A 17,638-nucleotide genomic window follows, 5' to 3' on the forward strand; every position below is an offset into this window, starting at 1 on the left:
TTCACATGAACATCAAATCTCTTGATAAACTGGTCTTGAGTCACTTTATAGTCATGAGTCATTAATGATTCACAGACTTTACACCCGTTGTCAGTTAAAATGAGGAACACATCCAGCAACAGGTATGTGATGTTTTAATTTTGCCTCTATTTTAATCTTCATAACTTAAAAATGTATCTATAACTCTTCACTATAAAAGTCTAAAGTTGTATTCATGCATTGAACATTTATACTCAGCACAATTAACAACTACAGACCTCTCCACAGGTCACAATTAATTCTGGTAAAAAAGAAAAAAGAAAAGAACCATAACTTTGACGTTTCATGTAAATATAATGACAAAATGTTCATGTCAGTCCAGGTAGTTTAGGGAAAAAAAACATTGATAGACTATCTTCTCTGTTTTCAGGTCAGTCTCAGTTATTTGGTTCATCTCAGCCAATAGAGGCAAAAATTGGTGTTGACATAATTTTGCCGTGTCACCTTGTTCCTGTCGAGGATGTTACTGCCTACATAGTGGAGTGGTCGAGGTCTGACCTGGATCCTTTTTTTACACAGAGACCAGGACGAGACAAAGGGATGAAGCAGAAAGAGAGTGAGAAAATCTCACTGTGTCAGAGTTACAGGTAGAAGAAGAAAAAATCTTTTAACTAGAAAGAGCATTTCCTAACGGAAAATGCGTGTGAATGCTGAAAGCCATTGCTGAACCATGCTGAATTAGCAGAAGAAATTGACAAAGACATGCTAAGGCAGGAATTGAATCCATGACTTCATGACTGGTAACCTGACATGCTAACCACATGGCCATAGAACACCTGAGTTACAATGAGCTTTATGTGGCAAGGTGAAGAGGGCCCGGGCGGGGATTGAACCCACACCTCCCGGGTAAGAGTCATGCGCGCTTGCCAGTCACCCAAAGGGACATCCCCTTGGCCAAGGGGAGAGATGTGACAGTTGAGGTTCCTGTCACTATGCCTCCAATTGATCATGTGCCCTGGCTACTTGGCCATGGGGATGTCCCTTTGGGTGACTGGCAAGCGCGCATGACTCTTACCCGGGAGGTGTGGGTTCAATCCCCGCCCGGGCCCTCTTCACCTTGCCACATTCATACTATCAGGAATGAAAGACTGTCCAATGACAGCTGAATAGTTGGAATTAAAAGTCAAGCAATGATGTGACATGACCAAGGCAGGAATCAAACTCATGACCTCATGATTACTTAACCTTTACTCCACCACAAAGAGCACACACTTATCAATACTTTTGTCATTCATTGTAATGTGATGATGTGCTGCAAACTGTGGTACGAGCAATCAATGAGTCTCTTAACGAACACCTGTAGCTAATTGAAAGCGGGGGAGGGGAGGTGAATTCTGCCTGTGACGTCCATTAGTGGGCAGCGCAGGACAAGAAATGATGGATACAAATCATTCAAGACTTTAGAAAGAGGTAAAGAGGAAAGGTGGGGGGGCATATACTGTATATTATCAAGGTTGCTCATGCAAGATTTGAAAATAAGCCAGACAAAGTGGTATTAGTTAAAGTTCAAAGAGGCTGACATACTAACATGACTGCTCAGGCAGGATTCAAACCAGTGGCCGCGGGGTTGGCAAGCAGCCACCTGAACCACCGGACTATAGCAATAGCTGAGGATGCTGGAGGTTGAGACTTTGATGAATGTGAGATCATTCAATGATAGCTGAAAGCTTAGCAAAATAGTAGAAAAAAACAATAAGTAGAAATAGGGGACTTCTGTACACAGTGTGACTACTCTGAATGAATTTAAACAAAGTATAATGCCACTTACAGCGAGTTACAAACTGGAGCTCCATCTGCTTGGCTCTGAAAAAAAATGAACTAGCTCCCTAGCTGCATTTAAAAATATTTAAAATTGTTCTCTAAGTCTCTGTGCATTTTTGACGACATTTTGAGACAGAAGACAAGTGTGGCTACAAACTGTTTCCAAAATAGTGTGTAGAGTGTCATTTGTAGCTTTGGTGGCAGTTTAAGAAGAAAAGTTCCAGTCGCTTTTTTGGCTCTCCTGCACTCTAGCGATGATGTCACTCACTCTAGCCAACGCCATACACACTCATTGAAAAGTGTGAAATTGGTCAGAAATGTGCATGTGCTTTTAAAGGATTTATCTCAAAAACGGTACAAGATATGAAAAAGTTGTACACAGGTTGAACAACACATTAGAAGTTTGTCTACATATCAGAATTTGAATTAAGTCTGTAGGTGAAAATATGTGGAAGCAAATGAGGTTCAAAGTAGCTTTCAGCATTCACACTAATTAAAAAAACAAAACTTTTTTCAGTGAAGGTATGAAAAAAACACTAAAGTAGTTCCAACAAGAAGGGAACAAGAGCAGCAGAGCAAACCAAGACCAAGGAGAAGCAGAAGTTCTTGTTCGGTTTCTCTTTCAAAATGAACACAGTGATTTTAAAAGCCTCACAGGAAGAAGAAGCATTGGTTCGTTCCTTGTAAATAAGGGATTTTCTTAGTTACCTCAAGTTCACGTTTGTAACAATAACGAAAGACAACTGCGTGTCACCACTCATGTGTCACATTCATGTCTTGTTGAAGACAAAAATGGTCCAACACTGAGTCTCTGTCATTATTCTACAACATTCACTGATTGATTGATGTTGCAATTCGAACATGAACAATTACAAACATCAAACGTGTGAAGACAAGAAATGTGTGTTTCCCAGTAGAAGCTGGATTTGAGCTGAGCTTCTCCTTTATCAACAAGAAGAAACGCTTAGTGAAGTTTAGTCTCATATTGTCACATCCTGTTTGACATGATCCACTTTCCTTCAAACAGAAGCTGCAGCTGAAGAACTGGACGTTACAACTGGAGTTCAGCAAGAAAAGTGGGACCATCACATTCAGACAGTCTCTCTCTTGTCAGCCAGACCAGACGCTCACTGTAAGTTTCACTTGTTAAAAGTTGTTTTATATTACATGATGCAGCTCTTCTCTGTTTTTTCCTCCTCATTTCCTGCTTAAAGGGACATTCTGACTATTTACTGCTTCACATCCATGAAGCTGGGGAAGTGATGGACGGTCAAACCTCTACAAACACTAGACTCTACAATTTCCACAGAGCAACAGAAACATGATAGGACTTTCCTCACAGCCTGAGCTGTACTCTGTGTGACAAACACACTTCATATGTCAAAGAGCTGCAGGTGAACACAGGGTTTCTGTCATGGAGAGAACAATTCACAGCTTTCATCTTCTCTAACTCTATGTTCACAGCTCTGGAAGAAAGACAGAGACAACAAAAAACCCCAACAAACTGGAGATCTGGTTAAAGCAACACCTATAAACTCCAGTGGAGAGGTCTGACATCATGTTACATTATATATACTAATATGTTATTACATCATGTTATATTCTATTTCATCCACAACCTCTAAATGCTTTTTTTTCTTTTTTCTTTTTCAGATTCTGGCGGTGCATACTCGTTGATAACTCTGAAGACGTTTGCTGATGTAGTTTAATATTGTATTTCAGGTTTTTGTGAACTTCCACACACACAAACAACACAACATACTGTGACAGTAAGACATTACATTAAAGTCATTACTGCTTATTCATGAGAAATAGATCAAAATAAAAACTGATTAATCCGTCAATAGAATATAATAAAGACAACTGTGACAATAGTTTATACAATAAAAGCTGTTTTTATTTTGGCCTCTGTTTCAGTCCACTGTCCAACAGATGGACAGAGTCTTTGGAGCTGATTTAACACAGTCTGGGGATTTTAGCAGCATTTACAATTGTCATCATCAGCTAATATTAGTTACTAAAGTTAATATTAGCACTATAGGAAATGTACAAATTCAGTTTTATTACAAATAAACATAATTACACTTTCTTATTGGTCATTTCTTCTTGAACAAACCAACTCTCTCTCTCTTCAGTCTTCACTCATTCTCCATTTGGGAGCTGTAAGACAAAATACTTAAATTTTATATCTGTGGTAAATTATGATAAACTCAATGGTCACTTTCTTCAGTAGCTGCAGTTTAAATGGGTCTGATGATGATCAGATGATGAATAAAGATCTCCCCCTGAGCTTTAGGGAACTGTAATATTTTCTAATAATTGCCCATGATTAACAAAAATGATCAATAATTTATAATTTAGGTTCGACCATCAGTCTCACCTGGACAAGTGTATAGATAATTTTCTCCTGTGGTTCCTTGGCTGCTCTGAGGTTCTGGGAAGATGTGGATCTGGATGATCCTGCTTCTGCTTCAAGACAAACAAAATTTATGTTTCATCCTAAAATATAAAATAATGTGTAAAATGACAACATACGTAATAAAACACATTTTGGACTCAGTCATTAAGACACAAAGAAACAGTTTGAGAGCTACAGAAGCCATCAACAGCCATCTATTTTTAAAAAAAAATTTTTATTGCCATTTTCTCATGATAACGGCTTATCATTTTGTTATTTTGATGTAAAAAGACATTTTCTAGGAATACAAATCATTTATTGTAGAATGTGTTGACATGGTTGCCTAGCAAAAGGGTTCACAGGTGCAATCACTCCTGTTTAAAGGAAGCTAGCAGTTGGTTAGCCACTGTATGTTGGTAGCAGGAGGCAAGCGAATCTGTCACCAGTCAACTAACGATGACTCTTGAAAATGCTACACACTGGCAGATATAACAGAATACTTTTTATTGTTTGTGGGATAATTGTTCAGAGCCATGTGTAGAACTCAGATCATTGCGAGGTGGTTCATATGATCACATCGTCCCGATTTCAGCCTTCTAGAGTTGCCAGTAGCTGTCTGTTCTGCTGCACTGAGCTGTAAACAATGACTTACCGGTAAGTTAGACTTAATGTTAATTTGTTTACTGAGCTGGACTACATTAGCCTAAACAGATGAGAGGTTGACCAACTCCCATCTATCCAGCAGCTTCAGCCAAGCTAATATTAGCTACCTATTAGCTCATAAGCAAGTTGCTATCTTGCTAAACTAACGTTAGCCTACATTTACATTTACTGCACCATGCTCAAACTGAGCAGTAGGCTACACATCACTACAGTCACACACATGCGACTTCCTGTGTCAAACCAACACAAGTCTTCTGTTATAAGAGGGGAATCGAAATAAATTAATGCATTGTCAGGAGAAAACAGACTTTATTTAATTGAAATTACAAAATAATAGTTATCGCAAGAATACTGCAATGAAATGAAAATAAATAAATACATGGCAGTTTTAATCTTCCGTAGAGAGCCTAACAAAGGTCTTTATATGTTTTAAATCATCAGTGTGTTTGTAAAGGAATTGAAACCCACATGTCACATGTTGGTGTAACTGACAGCAGAGGTCTACTGCTTCTATATCTGGTTATAAATATACTGGTGCTAAAGGGCTGAACAGGCCTCTTACCGTTCTCTGTCTGTGCTTCTCTGCTGTGGTTTGTCTCAGTGCAGACGTTCAAACTCTCACCAGCGTCAGCAGCGTCTAAAACAACAGACCACAGAGAGAGGGAGCAGAAATCATTCAGACGTTAGAGTCGACCGCTTCAACTGCCACTGACTCCTCTTCTTATTTTAACCTCCTCAGTGGTCGATGAATACGTGACTGTGTCAGAATTAGCTGCATGAGAATACAGACGTGTGAAAAGTCTTCTTGTTTTTTTAAATTGTTTTCAAGAAAAACAAGTTCACCATTGTCCTCTCTCCCATTTGTGACGACAGCATATGTCAAACTATTTAGATCATACGCATCATCATACGCAACTCCAGAAACTGAAACACAGAGAAAATGTATGAAATTGAAGGCTGACAATTGGACAGGTTAAGCAGCGCATTCATCCTGAGTCATGTTCGATATAAAATTCACCTGAGTGTGATGTTCTTGACGTCTTTGAGCAAACTGATGGAAAGAAAAGTAGAATTATTGACATAGGTAGAAAAAGGCTTTAAATCATTAACATAGGGAGAAGTAGCTGCTTCTCTGTACCTCTGTGTTCCCTAACATGGAGAAACCCAAGAAGAAGCAGGGCTACAGTTAAGATGACGATGATGACCCACTGCAGGCTGTGGAGGTTCGTAGAGTCAGAGCATTTGCAGACGAGTTCTTTCTGAGCTGGTGGACACATGATGGACATCACATATGACACATATTGTAGGACTTCCTAATAAAGTTTTAACCACTGCATATATCTGTAAATATTAACAATACAGAGGAAAAGTTTACATTTAAAATCAAATCAGCCAAGATTCTGTTTGGAAACATAAAATATATCATCAATAAAGAAAATATATTTATGGAATTTTTTCTATTTACATATTTTCAAAATAACACAACACTTCAACTTGCAAAACCATGTTGGCCCAGAAGTGTCAAATAAATGTAAAATATGACATTAATGCCTCTATATCACAATATACATTGTTTAAAGATGTAATGTATCAATAAAACATATTGGGGGATGTACTATTATTGCATCTATACATCCTGTTAAAAGTATAAATATATAGTATATAGTATTCAGTATCTTAAAAATAATTATATATCAAATGTTACATTTACATTTATTAAAAATATCTAAAACACAAATATTTTGATGATATTGAATATTTGTTGAATTTCAGGTGTTTATCTCTGATATGTTCACTTATCATGACCTACACAGATCATCTGTTTTAATATCTATAAAATACAAATGAGGAATTTTGTAAGTTGACATGCATATATTAAAAATTATTTATATTGACATTTGTTGTATTTCAGATTTCATAATTTGTATTGACTTAACAGTACAGTTTTACATACAGTATGTTAGTTTGAAGAAAAACAAAACAAAACATAAACCCAAATGGATTTTGGAAAAGATTTTACAATTCTAACAGTCCAATACGAATGATGAACATAAACAGTTCAGTCTCACCTGTGACAGTCAGTCTGCTCTCCGGTGACTCTCCAGCTCCCTGGATGCTGCACTTGTACAGTCCTTCATCAGACCTGGAGATTTTATTCATTCTGATCTCTTCTGTTGGATTGTTGTTCACTGGGACGTTGTCTTTGTAGAAAACAGCTATGATGTTGGTGGAAGTCGTCTTGTTTCTGCAGCGCAAAGTCACAGTATCTCCCTCCATCACAGGAAGAGCAGGACTCTCCAGGATCACTGAGCCACCTGAACATGTTGAAGAAGAGGAAAGTTTGATGAACAGACTTGATGTTACTCTAAATAGTAAACAAAAGAGAATTCATACAGGTGAGTTAGATTACAAGTTCAAAATAGATATAATGGCCTAAAGAAAGTACCAGTGATGGTGATGTTGATGCTGTTGCTTCGTTCTCCTCCTTCAGTCTCACACCAGTATTTTCCACTGTCTAATGAATACAGTGCAGCAGCTGTGCAGGACAACCCTGATGATGTCCTCTTCATGTCACATGCTGTAGTAAATTTCCCATCATCCCTGATCCCTCTTACCTGAGCAGAACCATTAGTTCCCTCACAATGAAAAGAAATTGACTCATGTTCAAAGAACTGCAGACGGTCTGGATCAATATGAAGAGAAGCTGCACCTGAAACTGAAAAAATAACATATTTTTCGTAAAAATGTTCCAAATTAATCATCCATATTGAGTTTTCTTATTCAGAGAAGGGATAACTGAGTAAAAAAAAAGATCAATCAAATGAATCAAAACTTAGAGATTAAAACATTTTTAATGGTTTTCCCTGTCCCTCACCACTTTGCTGAGCATAAAGACTCTGAACTTGTCTCTCCAGCAGAAGAAATTCAAGCATCACTGGAGAAACAAAGGAGCAATGTTGTAAATCAGCAACAGATGCTTTGATGAGCAGCAACATATAAAAGTGAGGGCAGAAAGAGAAGAAATGTGACACTGAGTACTCACACAGTCTGAAGCAGAGAGCTGTGACCTCCATGTCGTCTTGCTGCAGACTGAGCGTTGAGCTGAAATACAACTGAAGTAGAACGTACGTGACAACTTCCTCTTCCTGTGGAGGTTATTTCTGATGCTGCTGCAGAAGGGGGCAGAGTCTCAGAGGCTGAGATGGTCTCTCAGTCTGACATACAATAATACTGTTCTCATGGCAAAATGTAGTTGTAGAGACCAACTGTAGCAGGAAGTGGCACAGAGGGGTTTTCAAGTGTTTAATACGTCTGTGGACGTGATCTATCCAAGTCTGATAATGATAAAAGGTTATAATGATGTATAATATGCATCAATTATCATCTACCATGTCAGCAGAACATACCTGAAAGACGTAACATTGCTGATACTTGAACTGAACTCTTTGCTACTGTTGTGGACTTTTTATATGTCTTTTCATTCAGTTGTCTTACCATCACTTTATTGGACTGCTGAGATCTGAAGACACATTTCCTTCTCTTCATGTAAATACATATTTAGGATGAGTTTGAGAAACCTTGAGTTCTTCCCTTAGGTTAGAGAAGCAACACTTCAATGGATAAATACAACAAGACAAGTGAAACTCATGCACTCACAAAGTCATACTATCATATCAACTTTCATTCATATTATTGAAAGGCCTGATGGGTGTAAAAGGAACAAAACGCCCCCTACAGTAAGAGCAGGTAAAAACAGCCACGTCATGAAGCTGTATTGTTTTATCAGCTGGCAACAGGGCAAAGTTCAACTGCTCATATGATACTCAGTGAAATTGAACTGAACTGAGCTGAGATCAATGCTGAGATTTCTGCTCTTGATAAACTGGTCATGAGTCGCTTTATGGTTGTGAGTCAGTAAATAATTTAGCTACAGACTTTACACCAGTCAGTTGAAATGAGCAACACAACTAAGAGCAGGTATGTGGTGTTTAACTTAAAACTAACTCAAAAGTGTATCATAACTCTTCACTGTAACAGTCTAAATTTGTATTCATGCATTGAATGTTGATTGTTATTTAATCTTTTTGTAGTGAATCAGCTTCTAATAATAGTTTGTTAACTGGAACATTAAGTTTGGAGGTTTGACACAAACCGGTATGAGTCATTATCGTCTCACATTATGAGACAGATGAGACCTGGACATTAACAGACCGAAGCATGGAAATTATAGTCCACAATAATTTACTCAACACAAATTAAGGTACGTTTTTATGTGCTCCAATTTTTGAAAGTACAAAACTGCTTCATTTACACAATGCACAGTAGTAAGACTGATTTTTATTTTTATTTTTTCCTGGACATTTAAACATCTCTAAGAATATACTGTCAGAACTGAAAGAGTGAGTATCTGGAGTAATGGGGGGGGGGGGGGGGGGGGGGTCTTACAACAATATTTTTTTATTTTGAAATGATTTATCAATAACACTAATTTAGGTGAATTTGATGCACAGTTATGATTTTCATGTTTTCACTATTTCTCTGTGTTTCCAGACCTGTATAATGTTTCATGGGATGGCTGGACTCTCCACTCAGTCTCCACTCACAATCATCAGTGTCCTGGTCGTCCATCTTCTCCTGATGCCCTTTGTCGGAGGTAACCTCATACATAAAATATCAAAAATAAGATCACAATGATATTTGAACAAATTAAATGAGAAGTGTGAAAGGTTTAGTATTGAACCCATGAGGTCCATGAGGTTTTGCACTGCTGCTATTGCTCGGCGTTTGCGGCTGTTGCTTGCCGGTGCTAAATGCTGCTCTGGCTGCCTATGAAGATTCTTCCCATCGTTCGGATCCATGTGGTTCTGTGTGCTGTGGCGTCTCTGCTCCTGCTCCAGCTTCAGCTTCACGCTGCCTCGGTCCGTGGAGCTGTTCGAATTTCTCGTTCTTGGTGCTTTCGAGGATACAGAGCCGGGATTTTGAACCATTTCTCATGCGCTCAGACCAGGATGTTGTTAATAAGCAGCTTAGATCCTGGTTTGGTTTCTTTTAAGCATTTCAAGTTGATGGCGCTGTGCTTGTTTGTTTTATCAAGGCAGGATGTTTATCTTTTAATTTGTGCTTCCAGTCCTCATCAGATAAGAACATGGTGGACTGTTGTCAATGAGAGTCTAATCTCGTCTCTGCTCCCCATGTCTGCAGAACATACCTGAAAGAAGTATCATTGCTGATACTTGAACTGAACTCTTTGCTGCTGTTGTGGACTTTTTATATGTATTTTCAATTCAGTTGTCTTACCATCACTTTATTGCACTGCTGGGATCTGAAGACAAATTTCCTTCTCTTCATGTAAATACATATTTAGGATGAGTTTGAGAAACCTTGAGTTCTTCCCTTAGGTTAGAGAAGCAACACTTAAAGACCAATTTAACACCCAAACCACTTTTTATTTGGGTATGAAGTAGTGTTGTCGATTGATTCTGGTACAACTCTTGACATTTTAGTCAAAATATTTCAATTTGGTGTATATTGTAGTAAAAATGTAAGAGTGACTGCCCTCTATGGGTTGAAACACGGCTATTACAATCAAATTTTTCTATTGGCTGAGATGGAGGTCGATGACGTTTTGGAGGCAGCTTTTGTCACTGGCCACCAGCTCCTCAGCCAATTAGCACCGGCTGCTGCCTGCGGCTAACGGCTGCTAACAACAGGAACACACCTCATATTCCGCCACCGGAACACCTAGACACAACCATATATGGTCAGCACGTGCATATTAATTAGCCATGTGCGCTCTGTGGAGCGGCTACAAGTAACAACAAAGTGACAACGAAGACAACGGGCGGAGGGCGGGGGAAAGAAAGCGAGATACACGGCGACATCGGGCAATAAATCAGTCAGAAAAATGATCTTACATTTTAATAAGCTACAATAAAAACAAAAACCTCCCAAATCTCAACAAAAGGGAGCAGAAAGAAGAATAATCTTATGTAATCTGCCACTTTATCCCAGAAAATCTTTTTTCTTCTTCTTTTACCTAGATGTTAAAACAATGTAAAGCAGGATTTCCAGAATAGTTACCATTACTTTGCACGCCTTTCCACTACACAGTTACAGCTCTACTGGACTCGGTTTAGGTAATTTTCCATTACAGCTGAGTCCTTCACAGTTCCTCCTCAGGGCCGCGTTGTCTCGTTTTTATTCTCTCCTCTCGTCAGCTCCAAACACACGTGCACCTCGTTAACTCAGGTGACAGAATAATAACACTATAACGTAATCAATGTCGGAAAAGCGGAATGCTTGAAAAAATAGTAAAGTGCTGCTACTCCGACAATGAAAATAAAAAAGTCAGAAGAGTGGGACGCTTGAAAAATAATATTAATACCGCTATTCCGACAATTAGAAGTCAATGTCGAAATAGCGGCATGTCGGAATAGCAGCATGTAACCGGGTGGGCCTTGTCTCTGCTCCTCATCGTGGACCAGTCCCTAGCTTTACAGCCATCCCTCTCGTTCCATATTGCTCTGTTTGCTCCAGACTGGGATGCGAAGGCTCTGCTGTCAATGAGTTGCAGCCTCCCTTCATTAAGCCTCGATGGCTGGCATTCAGCCATCTCCATTATGAAGTTGCATCCGATTTCCTGCACACGGCCTCATGAGAGCGACTTCCAGCTTTACTACTGATACTGAAGCTGAAGCATACTGAAGCTAACGTACTTCTTCTCTTGGGGTTGTCATATGCACCTACAGCTGTTGTGATTGCTGATTGTTTAGGCTACATGATCAAAGGCCTACTGATTTTGCGCGTTGTTCTGTCTGCAGCCTTTGGCAACTGTTGGTCCTGAAGTAACGTCTGTGCAGCAGCAACTTTGTGCCAACCACTGTTTAAAAAATCTCCATTTGGGGCGCAGAGTGGCACAGTGGGTTAACCAGGCGCCCCATATATTGAGGCTATAGTCCTTGTGCAGGCGGCTCCGGTTCAATCCCGCATTTGACGGCCCTTTCCTGCGTGTCATTCCCCCTCTCTTTGCCTCCCCATTTCCTGTCTCTCTCAACTGTACTGTCAAATAAAGGCATGAAAAAGCCAAAAAGACTACGAGCTGTGAGAAGTTTCAGAGTCCTCCGTCCCTTCTCTGAGTTACGGGGGGGTCTGCGCAGCAGTATTTGCCCATATAATGGTTGTCAATGGATACCAACTTTCTTCGTCCAAAAAGACACACCAAAAAACATCCAAATACCTCCATACTGCTCGTCTGTAATGCCCCTCTTGTCATGCCCCGACATGAGAAATTGTTCCGCCGGTCAGTGCAAATCACGAGAGATTTGCATTGACACAGGATGAGCAGTGAACCGAGACACTGGGAGCTTCCGCTACAAACGAGCTTAAAATATAGACTTATTTAATTTTTTTCGGAACAATTTCTCATGTCGGGGCTTCAATACAAGAGGGACATTACAGACGAGCAGTTTCTTTTTCTATAATGACGTATCAAAAAACCTACACTCAAATCACATTTTCCACAAATGCTGCTCTCTCTGTTGGTTTCAGGAGACTCTTTTAAAGAATGGCCTTCTAGAGCCTAAAGAAATGCTTGATCTGCCTCAAGACAAAGGTCAACTGTGCTGTTGAACTGTGTCCCATGGTGGGGCAGTAAATGGTCTCGTAAACAGATTGTAGTTGCAGGTGTCTTGATTAATAGGAGTGCTTAAACATTCACTAATTGCTGGAATATTGTGTGTAATTTAGAAAAAAACTAATGATAAAATATCCTCTCTTTTCAGCTCAGTCTCAGTTAATTGGTTCTTCTCAGCCAATAGTGGCCACAATTGGTGGTGACATCATTTTGCCATGTCACTTTGAACCTGCTGAGGATGTTACCAGCTACGCAGTGGAGTGGTCGAGGTCTAACCTGGAACCAAGATATGTCCATGTGTGGCGTGGAGGACAGGAGCTGATAGAAATTAAACATCCATCGTACTCAAGACGAACATCACTGTTCACTGATGAACTGAAGCACGGAAACATTTCACTGAAACTGTCCAGAGTGAAACCTGCTGATGAAGGGAGATACACATGTTTCATACCGAACAATAAAAAAGAATCCTTCGTTAAGCTTCGAGTTGGTAAGTAGTGAAATACTATGTGAGCAGTTTGGTGTTGTCTTGCCAATGAAAACTTAGGGTAATCTCAGTCAGTCAGTGATATTGGATTGTACATTTATTCAGGTTTACAGATGGTGGCTCAGTGGGTGGAGGGCTTCTCCACTCTCAGAGTTTTATTTTGCATGCTCCACAATAAAAACATGGCTGACTTGGCTTGCTGATGTTTTGGATTTTTTCTCCCATTCTGCACCGTTGAGCAGGAACGGGGCAAACTCACCGTCAAGCGACAGTGTGTACAGCAGGTTCTGACGCCAGTTTTCAAAAGAGTTCACAGTTTCAATCTTGGATAGACACCATTGCTTTGGGGCTCTGTGTGAATTAGCCATGTTGCCCACTTAGCCACGTTAGCTCAGCTGCGTCTGGTTGTAGACATTACTACACTGTGATTCCCCCGACGCGGTAGTTACCGCTATGACGTCGGCAGTTGATAATATCCTCGGGTCGTGCGTTCGGGAAGCGCTGCCACCACGCCAGTAATGGAGGACGACACATATGAATCACACAACGCAGCAGGTAACGTTCGGCAGCAGCCGTTCACTGTAAACAGGGCAGGGAAGACGACGGGCAGACCGGAGGTGACGCACGGTTACTATGACAACTACAAACAATACTGGCGCAGACTGTTCTGGTCAGTAGTTCTCTGTTTTAAAGAGACTCTAGAAGTCTTCGTCCTGAAATTTTCTTGAAAGCAACTGGTGAATTAGTAAATGTTCATGTCAATGAACTTGGCAACAGGAAGATAAATGAAGTAAATTATTGCCATGACTTGAAGCTCCATGAGCGCATTGGGTTAGTGTTAGGAGGATTAGGGTAGGAACCAACTGTTGCTTAAAGCTAGCCTAGAAATCTAGCTGCACCCTAGCGGCAGCAAATATCTTTGCTCCGTAGGTGGGTCTAGAAACGAGCCATAGGAACTTTTTGAGTCTCGAACACCGTTTGTGTTCACCAATCACAGCGCTCTATCTGTTTAGAGAGTCGTTGGGCGGGCTTAACGCGATGACGACATACATTTTAATTGGCTTGTCAGGCTAACGCCATCCTGCTCTTTGCTCTGATTAGTCGTAGCGCTACCCTATTGGTGCAGAGGCAGTTTGAAGCCTTCATCCCGCCCCCTGGATTGAGCCGAGGTCTACCGGTCGTTGCCAGACTAGACATGTTAATGATATAGTCTGGCTTGTCAGGCTAGCTTAAAGCCCCTACAAATAACTTTCAGTTTGTGTTGATTTTGGCGACCCCTGTGGACAAAAGCGGTAGTGTTATGTCGGAATGGAGACTGCATTTACCATCAGTTCTAGTGCGTATTGTCGCAAAGACACTTATCTGGCTCACGCTTCTTCAGACCAACTATTTTATGAGCAATCTTGCCTCGGCTGTCTCCGGTGGAGGAGCTTCTCACTCCGTGGCTGCAGCTGTGGAACGACACGGTACGGTAGTCTGCAGGAGTCCCCTGCTGCCTGTATTTCTGACTTATTTTGAAATGTCCCTCTTGTCCACCTTCAGGTGCTGCCTCGTCACCTGTCATCAGTTTAGCAGGGACTGACAAAGACAAGGGGGGAGTGGTGTTACAGTGTGAGTCTAAAGGCTGGTATCCAGAGCCTGAGCTGCTGTGGCTGGACGCTGAGGGAAAGCTGCTCTCTGCTGGACCTACAGAGACAGTCAGAGGTCCTGATGTCCTCTATACTGTCAGCAGCAGAGTGACTGTGGAGAAGAGACACAGCAACAGCTTCACCTGTAGAGTCCAACAGAAGACCATCAACCAGACCAGAGACACTCACATTCATGTTCCAGGTCAAAACTCTACATTTAAACACTGTGTTAGTTTCAAACAGCTGAGGTCTAGTTCTACACAAACACCATCTGATCTGATTGTGTGTTGTCTCATTTCAGATGATTTATTTAAGGTCCAGTCCAGTTTTTTTCCTCTCATCACTGGCTTGGCTGTTACTTTGACTATTTTCATCATGATCATTATCTCAGTAGTCTTTTTCATCTTGAAGAGACGAAGTAAGTCACAAATGAACTACAGTGGTTTGTCAAAGTCAAGTTTCCTCACATGTGAATGGCTTCAATGGAAAGACTGAGTTAGTGGTGGGAAAAGTGTCAATTAAACCCAATTTGATTAAATCCCCACATGTTTGATTGTTAAAGTCTTATTAAGAAAAGTGAATGTATTTGTGAATGTATTTTAAAAAAATTTCTTCACACAGAGAGCAGGGGAAACCAGAGGGATGAAAGTGATGGAGGAGAAAAAGAGAGAGAGAAGCTTGTGACAGTGGAAACTGAGGATAAGAAAAAGGTAAAATACTGTAAAGAAAACAAGAAATAAACATGACCGACAAGGTTGAACATTCTACAAAATAAAAGTCTTTGTTCGGTCTCCTCTGAGGAGAAACCACATGTTACCAACCACAAGACACAGAACAGTTCAGCAACGACCTGATGCTGCATTTGATTCGATATGAGTCACTGGACAGTCAGTTCAGTCACATGTTCTTCTGATCCAGGGTCCAATCAGAGAAGAACTGAAGAAGAAGGAGGAGAAAGCTGAGCAGGAAGTAGAAACACCAAAGTTGGAGCTGGAAACCAAGAACAAGGAGGTTCAGATTTGTCTTTTACACAGAGATTTCTTTCTAGGAGCTCATTTAGTTAAAAAATGAACACTAAAAGCCTCATTCCTGATGCTGAGTCAGGACACTGTAGGCTGCAGTAAAGAAGCATCATCTTGTTCTTTTAGGTTTTTTTTCTTTCCTCTCAGCTGAAACAGAAACAAGATGACTATATGACTATAATCCCTATAGTCATAGCACTAGGTTCGTTACCTTTAATTGTCGGTGCAAGAGGGAAATACAGAGACTGCTTGATGAAAAACTGTCCCTGAAAGCAACACACATCAGCGGTTTTGCATGAATTTCCCTCTAAAACAACTCTGTGTGGTAACGTTGTGTTATTATCTCATAGCGTGGTGAATGTGCAGGTCACAACTTGTCCACCAGAGCGTTGTGGAGTTGTTGGATTGTGTATTTGATGAGTTTGATGAGGGAAACCAAGAAATCCCATGAGCCTCCGTAGCGTAGCTCTAAGCAGCTCACGGCTCTGCTCCGCCGTTCTAAAAATAGCTTTCACTGACAATTAAAGGTAACAAACCTACTGCTATGACTATAGGGATTATGGCAATAGGCCAATTCACCAAAAATGTTGAACTATCCCTTTAAAACAAAGCTGGTCCAACACTGAGTCTCTGTCCATGTCTCTGTTCAATCCCAGCTGGAGACAAACCAAGCTGAGACCAACAGGAAGAAGGAGGAAGCTGAGAGAGAAGAGGAGAAGATGAAGAAAGAGGTGGAAGAGAAGGTTCAGACAAACCTAAATGTTGTGGGTTCATGCGCTACAATAGAAACGGTAAGACTCTGTAGAGAAACTGTTCTGTCTCACATGAAGCAGCATCATGTAATAAATTATATATTCTAAATAACAACAACAAAATGTAACACAAAGCCTGGATATGTTGAGCCTCCTTCAATGCTCAGCTGAGGGAATGTGATTTATCTGCTCACTTGTTGAGCTGAGCCGTAGGAGGTCATTATATATTACGGATGAAATACACTGGAAACGGCCGCGAAACGTGTGCCCTTTCCCTCTGCCATCGTGTAAAACTTCACTTCCCTGCCTGCCACTTCTTTCTGTAATTTTGATAAGCATACACATTTGTTTTTACCAGTTTCATTTGTCTCAACAGTTAACCAGAGTAGCCTAATATCATTCTCAAGTCAGCTGCCAATCTGCAGGGACAGCGGGTGTCATAAGCGCGAGGACAAAAATGTAGCCTAAAAAGCGTCTGCTATCTATGTAACCATGGTGAGCTCCAGAGACCGAGTCTCCCTCCTTCACTCATCCGCACACCAGCGCCTTGTGCCCGGGCAGCAGGCCGGGCCAGCCCCCCCTTTAGTTCTGGAGCTTTTTTTTTTTTTTTTTTGCTTTGACAACGGCTTACCGGTCCCGTCACTTCTACCTTTTTCCAGCCAGATAACGTCCAATAGAGGGGAAAAAAATAGGACTTAACATTTTATTGGTGTCGGCTGTAACCGTTATGTTAGGATAACTAACGTTAAGTTAAAATAACGTTAACGCCAAATACAGTTATAAATAAGCTGGCACCTGTGCTGGTAGCCTATTATTTCGACCGCGTTGTACCTCGCCACTCACCGGAAACCTTTAACTTTTACAAAATAAACGAAATAGGCCTAACTTTTCTTTTTTTTTGGCAATATATCCCAAGTAACTTACCTGAAACGCACTCCGTCGACGTCTCTGGACCAAACTGACAGGAGGTCCCGCCGTCTGTGGGCAGGTCTGCGGCCGACTTAAAGCCGACGCACCAGAGACGTTTGATGAGCTGGCACAAATGAGTATCAAATTTGAAGATATTCGCCCATGGGCCGATGCTTGACAGATGTTATAAATTATAGGGCCGACGTCCAACCTCAGGCCGACGTCGGCCAGACGTACGTGTGCTATCTGGGACTAGGGGTGTCACGATTCTCCAAATCCTCGATTCGATTTGATTTTCGATTTTAGGGTCACGATTCGATTCGATTCTCAATTTTTTTTCTTTTTC

General features: G+C 40.8%; 1 protein-coding gene and 2 long non-coding RNA genes across 3 annotated transcripts in view; 2 read left to right on the forward strand and 1 right to left on the reverse strand.

Moving 5' to 3' along the window:
* The first annotated feature begins 3,316 nt into the window (after nucleotides 1-3,316).
* Nucleotides 3,317-17,638, forward strand: part of LOC311001396 — a 30,079-nt gene continuing 15,757 nt past the window's right edge. Inside the window, exons 1-2 of the long non-coding RNA XR_014596171.1 lie at nucleotides 3,317-3,348; nucleotides 3,454-3,522. This is a non-coding gene — a long non-coding RNA (uncharacterized lncRNA). The remainder of the gene's footprint in view (nucleotides 3,349-3,453; nucleotides 3,523-17,638) is intronic.
* Nucleotides 3,926-7,431, reverse strand: LOC311001468 (uncharacterized protein; the record flags this gene model as incomplete). The annotated part of the gene is made up of 8 exons (XM_083992556.1): nucleotides 3,926-3,960; nucleotides 4,181-4,266; nucleotides 5,424-5,498; nucleotides 5,705-5,785; nucleotides 5,880-5,912; nucleotides 6,000-6,125; nucleotides 6,931-7,176; nucleotides 7,308-7,431. 8 exons carry the CDS (start codon nucleotides 7,429-7,431, stop codon nucleotides 3,943-3,945), a joined length of 789 nt encoding a protein of 262 aa, XP_083848682.1. The 3' UTR covers nucleotides 3,926-3,942.
* LOC311001391 lies at nucleotides 8,814-14,853 on the forward strand. Its single transcript, XR_014596167.1, has 4 exons — nucleotides 8,814-8,839; nucleotides 9,413-9,515; nucleotides 12,643-12,984; nucleotides 14,524-14,853. It is a non-coding gene; the product is annotated as an uncharacterized lncRNA (long non-coding RNA).

This window comes from Trachurus trachurus, assembly GCF_905171665.1.
Source record: "Trachurus trachurus genome assembly, chromosome: 18".
NCBI lineage: Eukaryota > Metazoa > Chordata > Actinopteri > Carangiformes > Carangidae > Trachurus > Trachurus trachurus.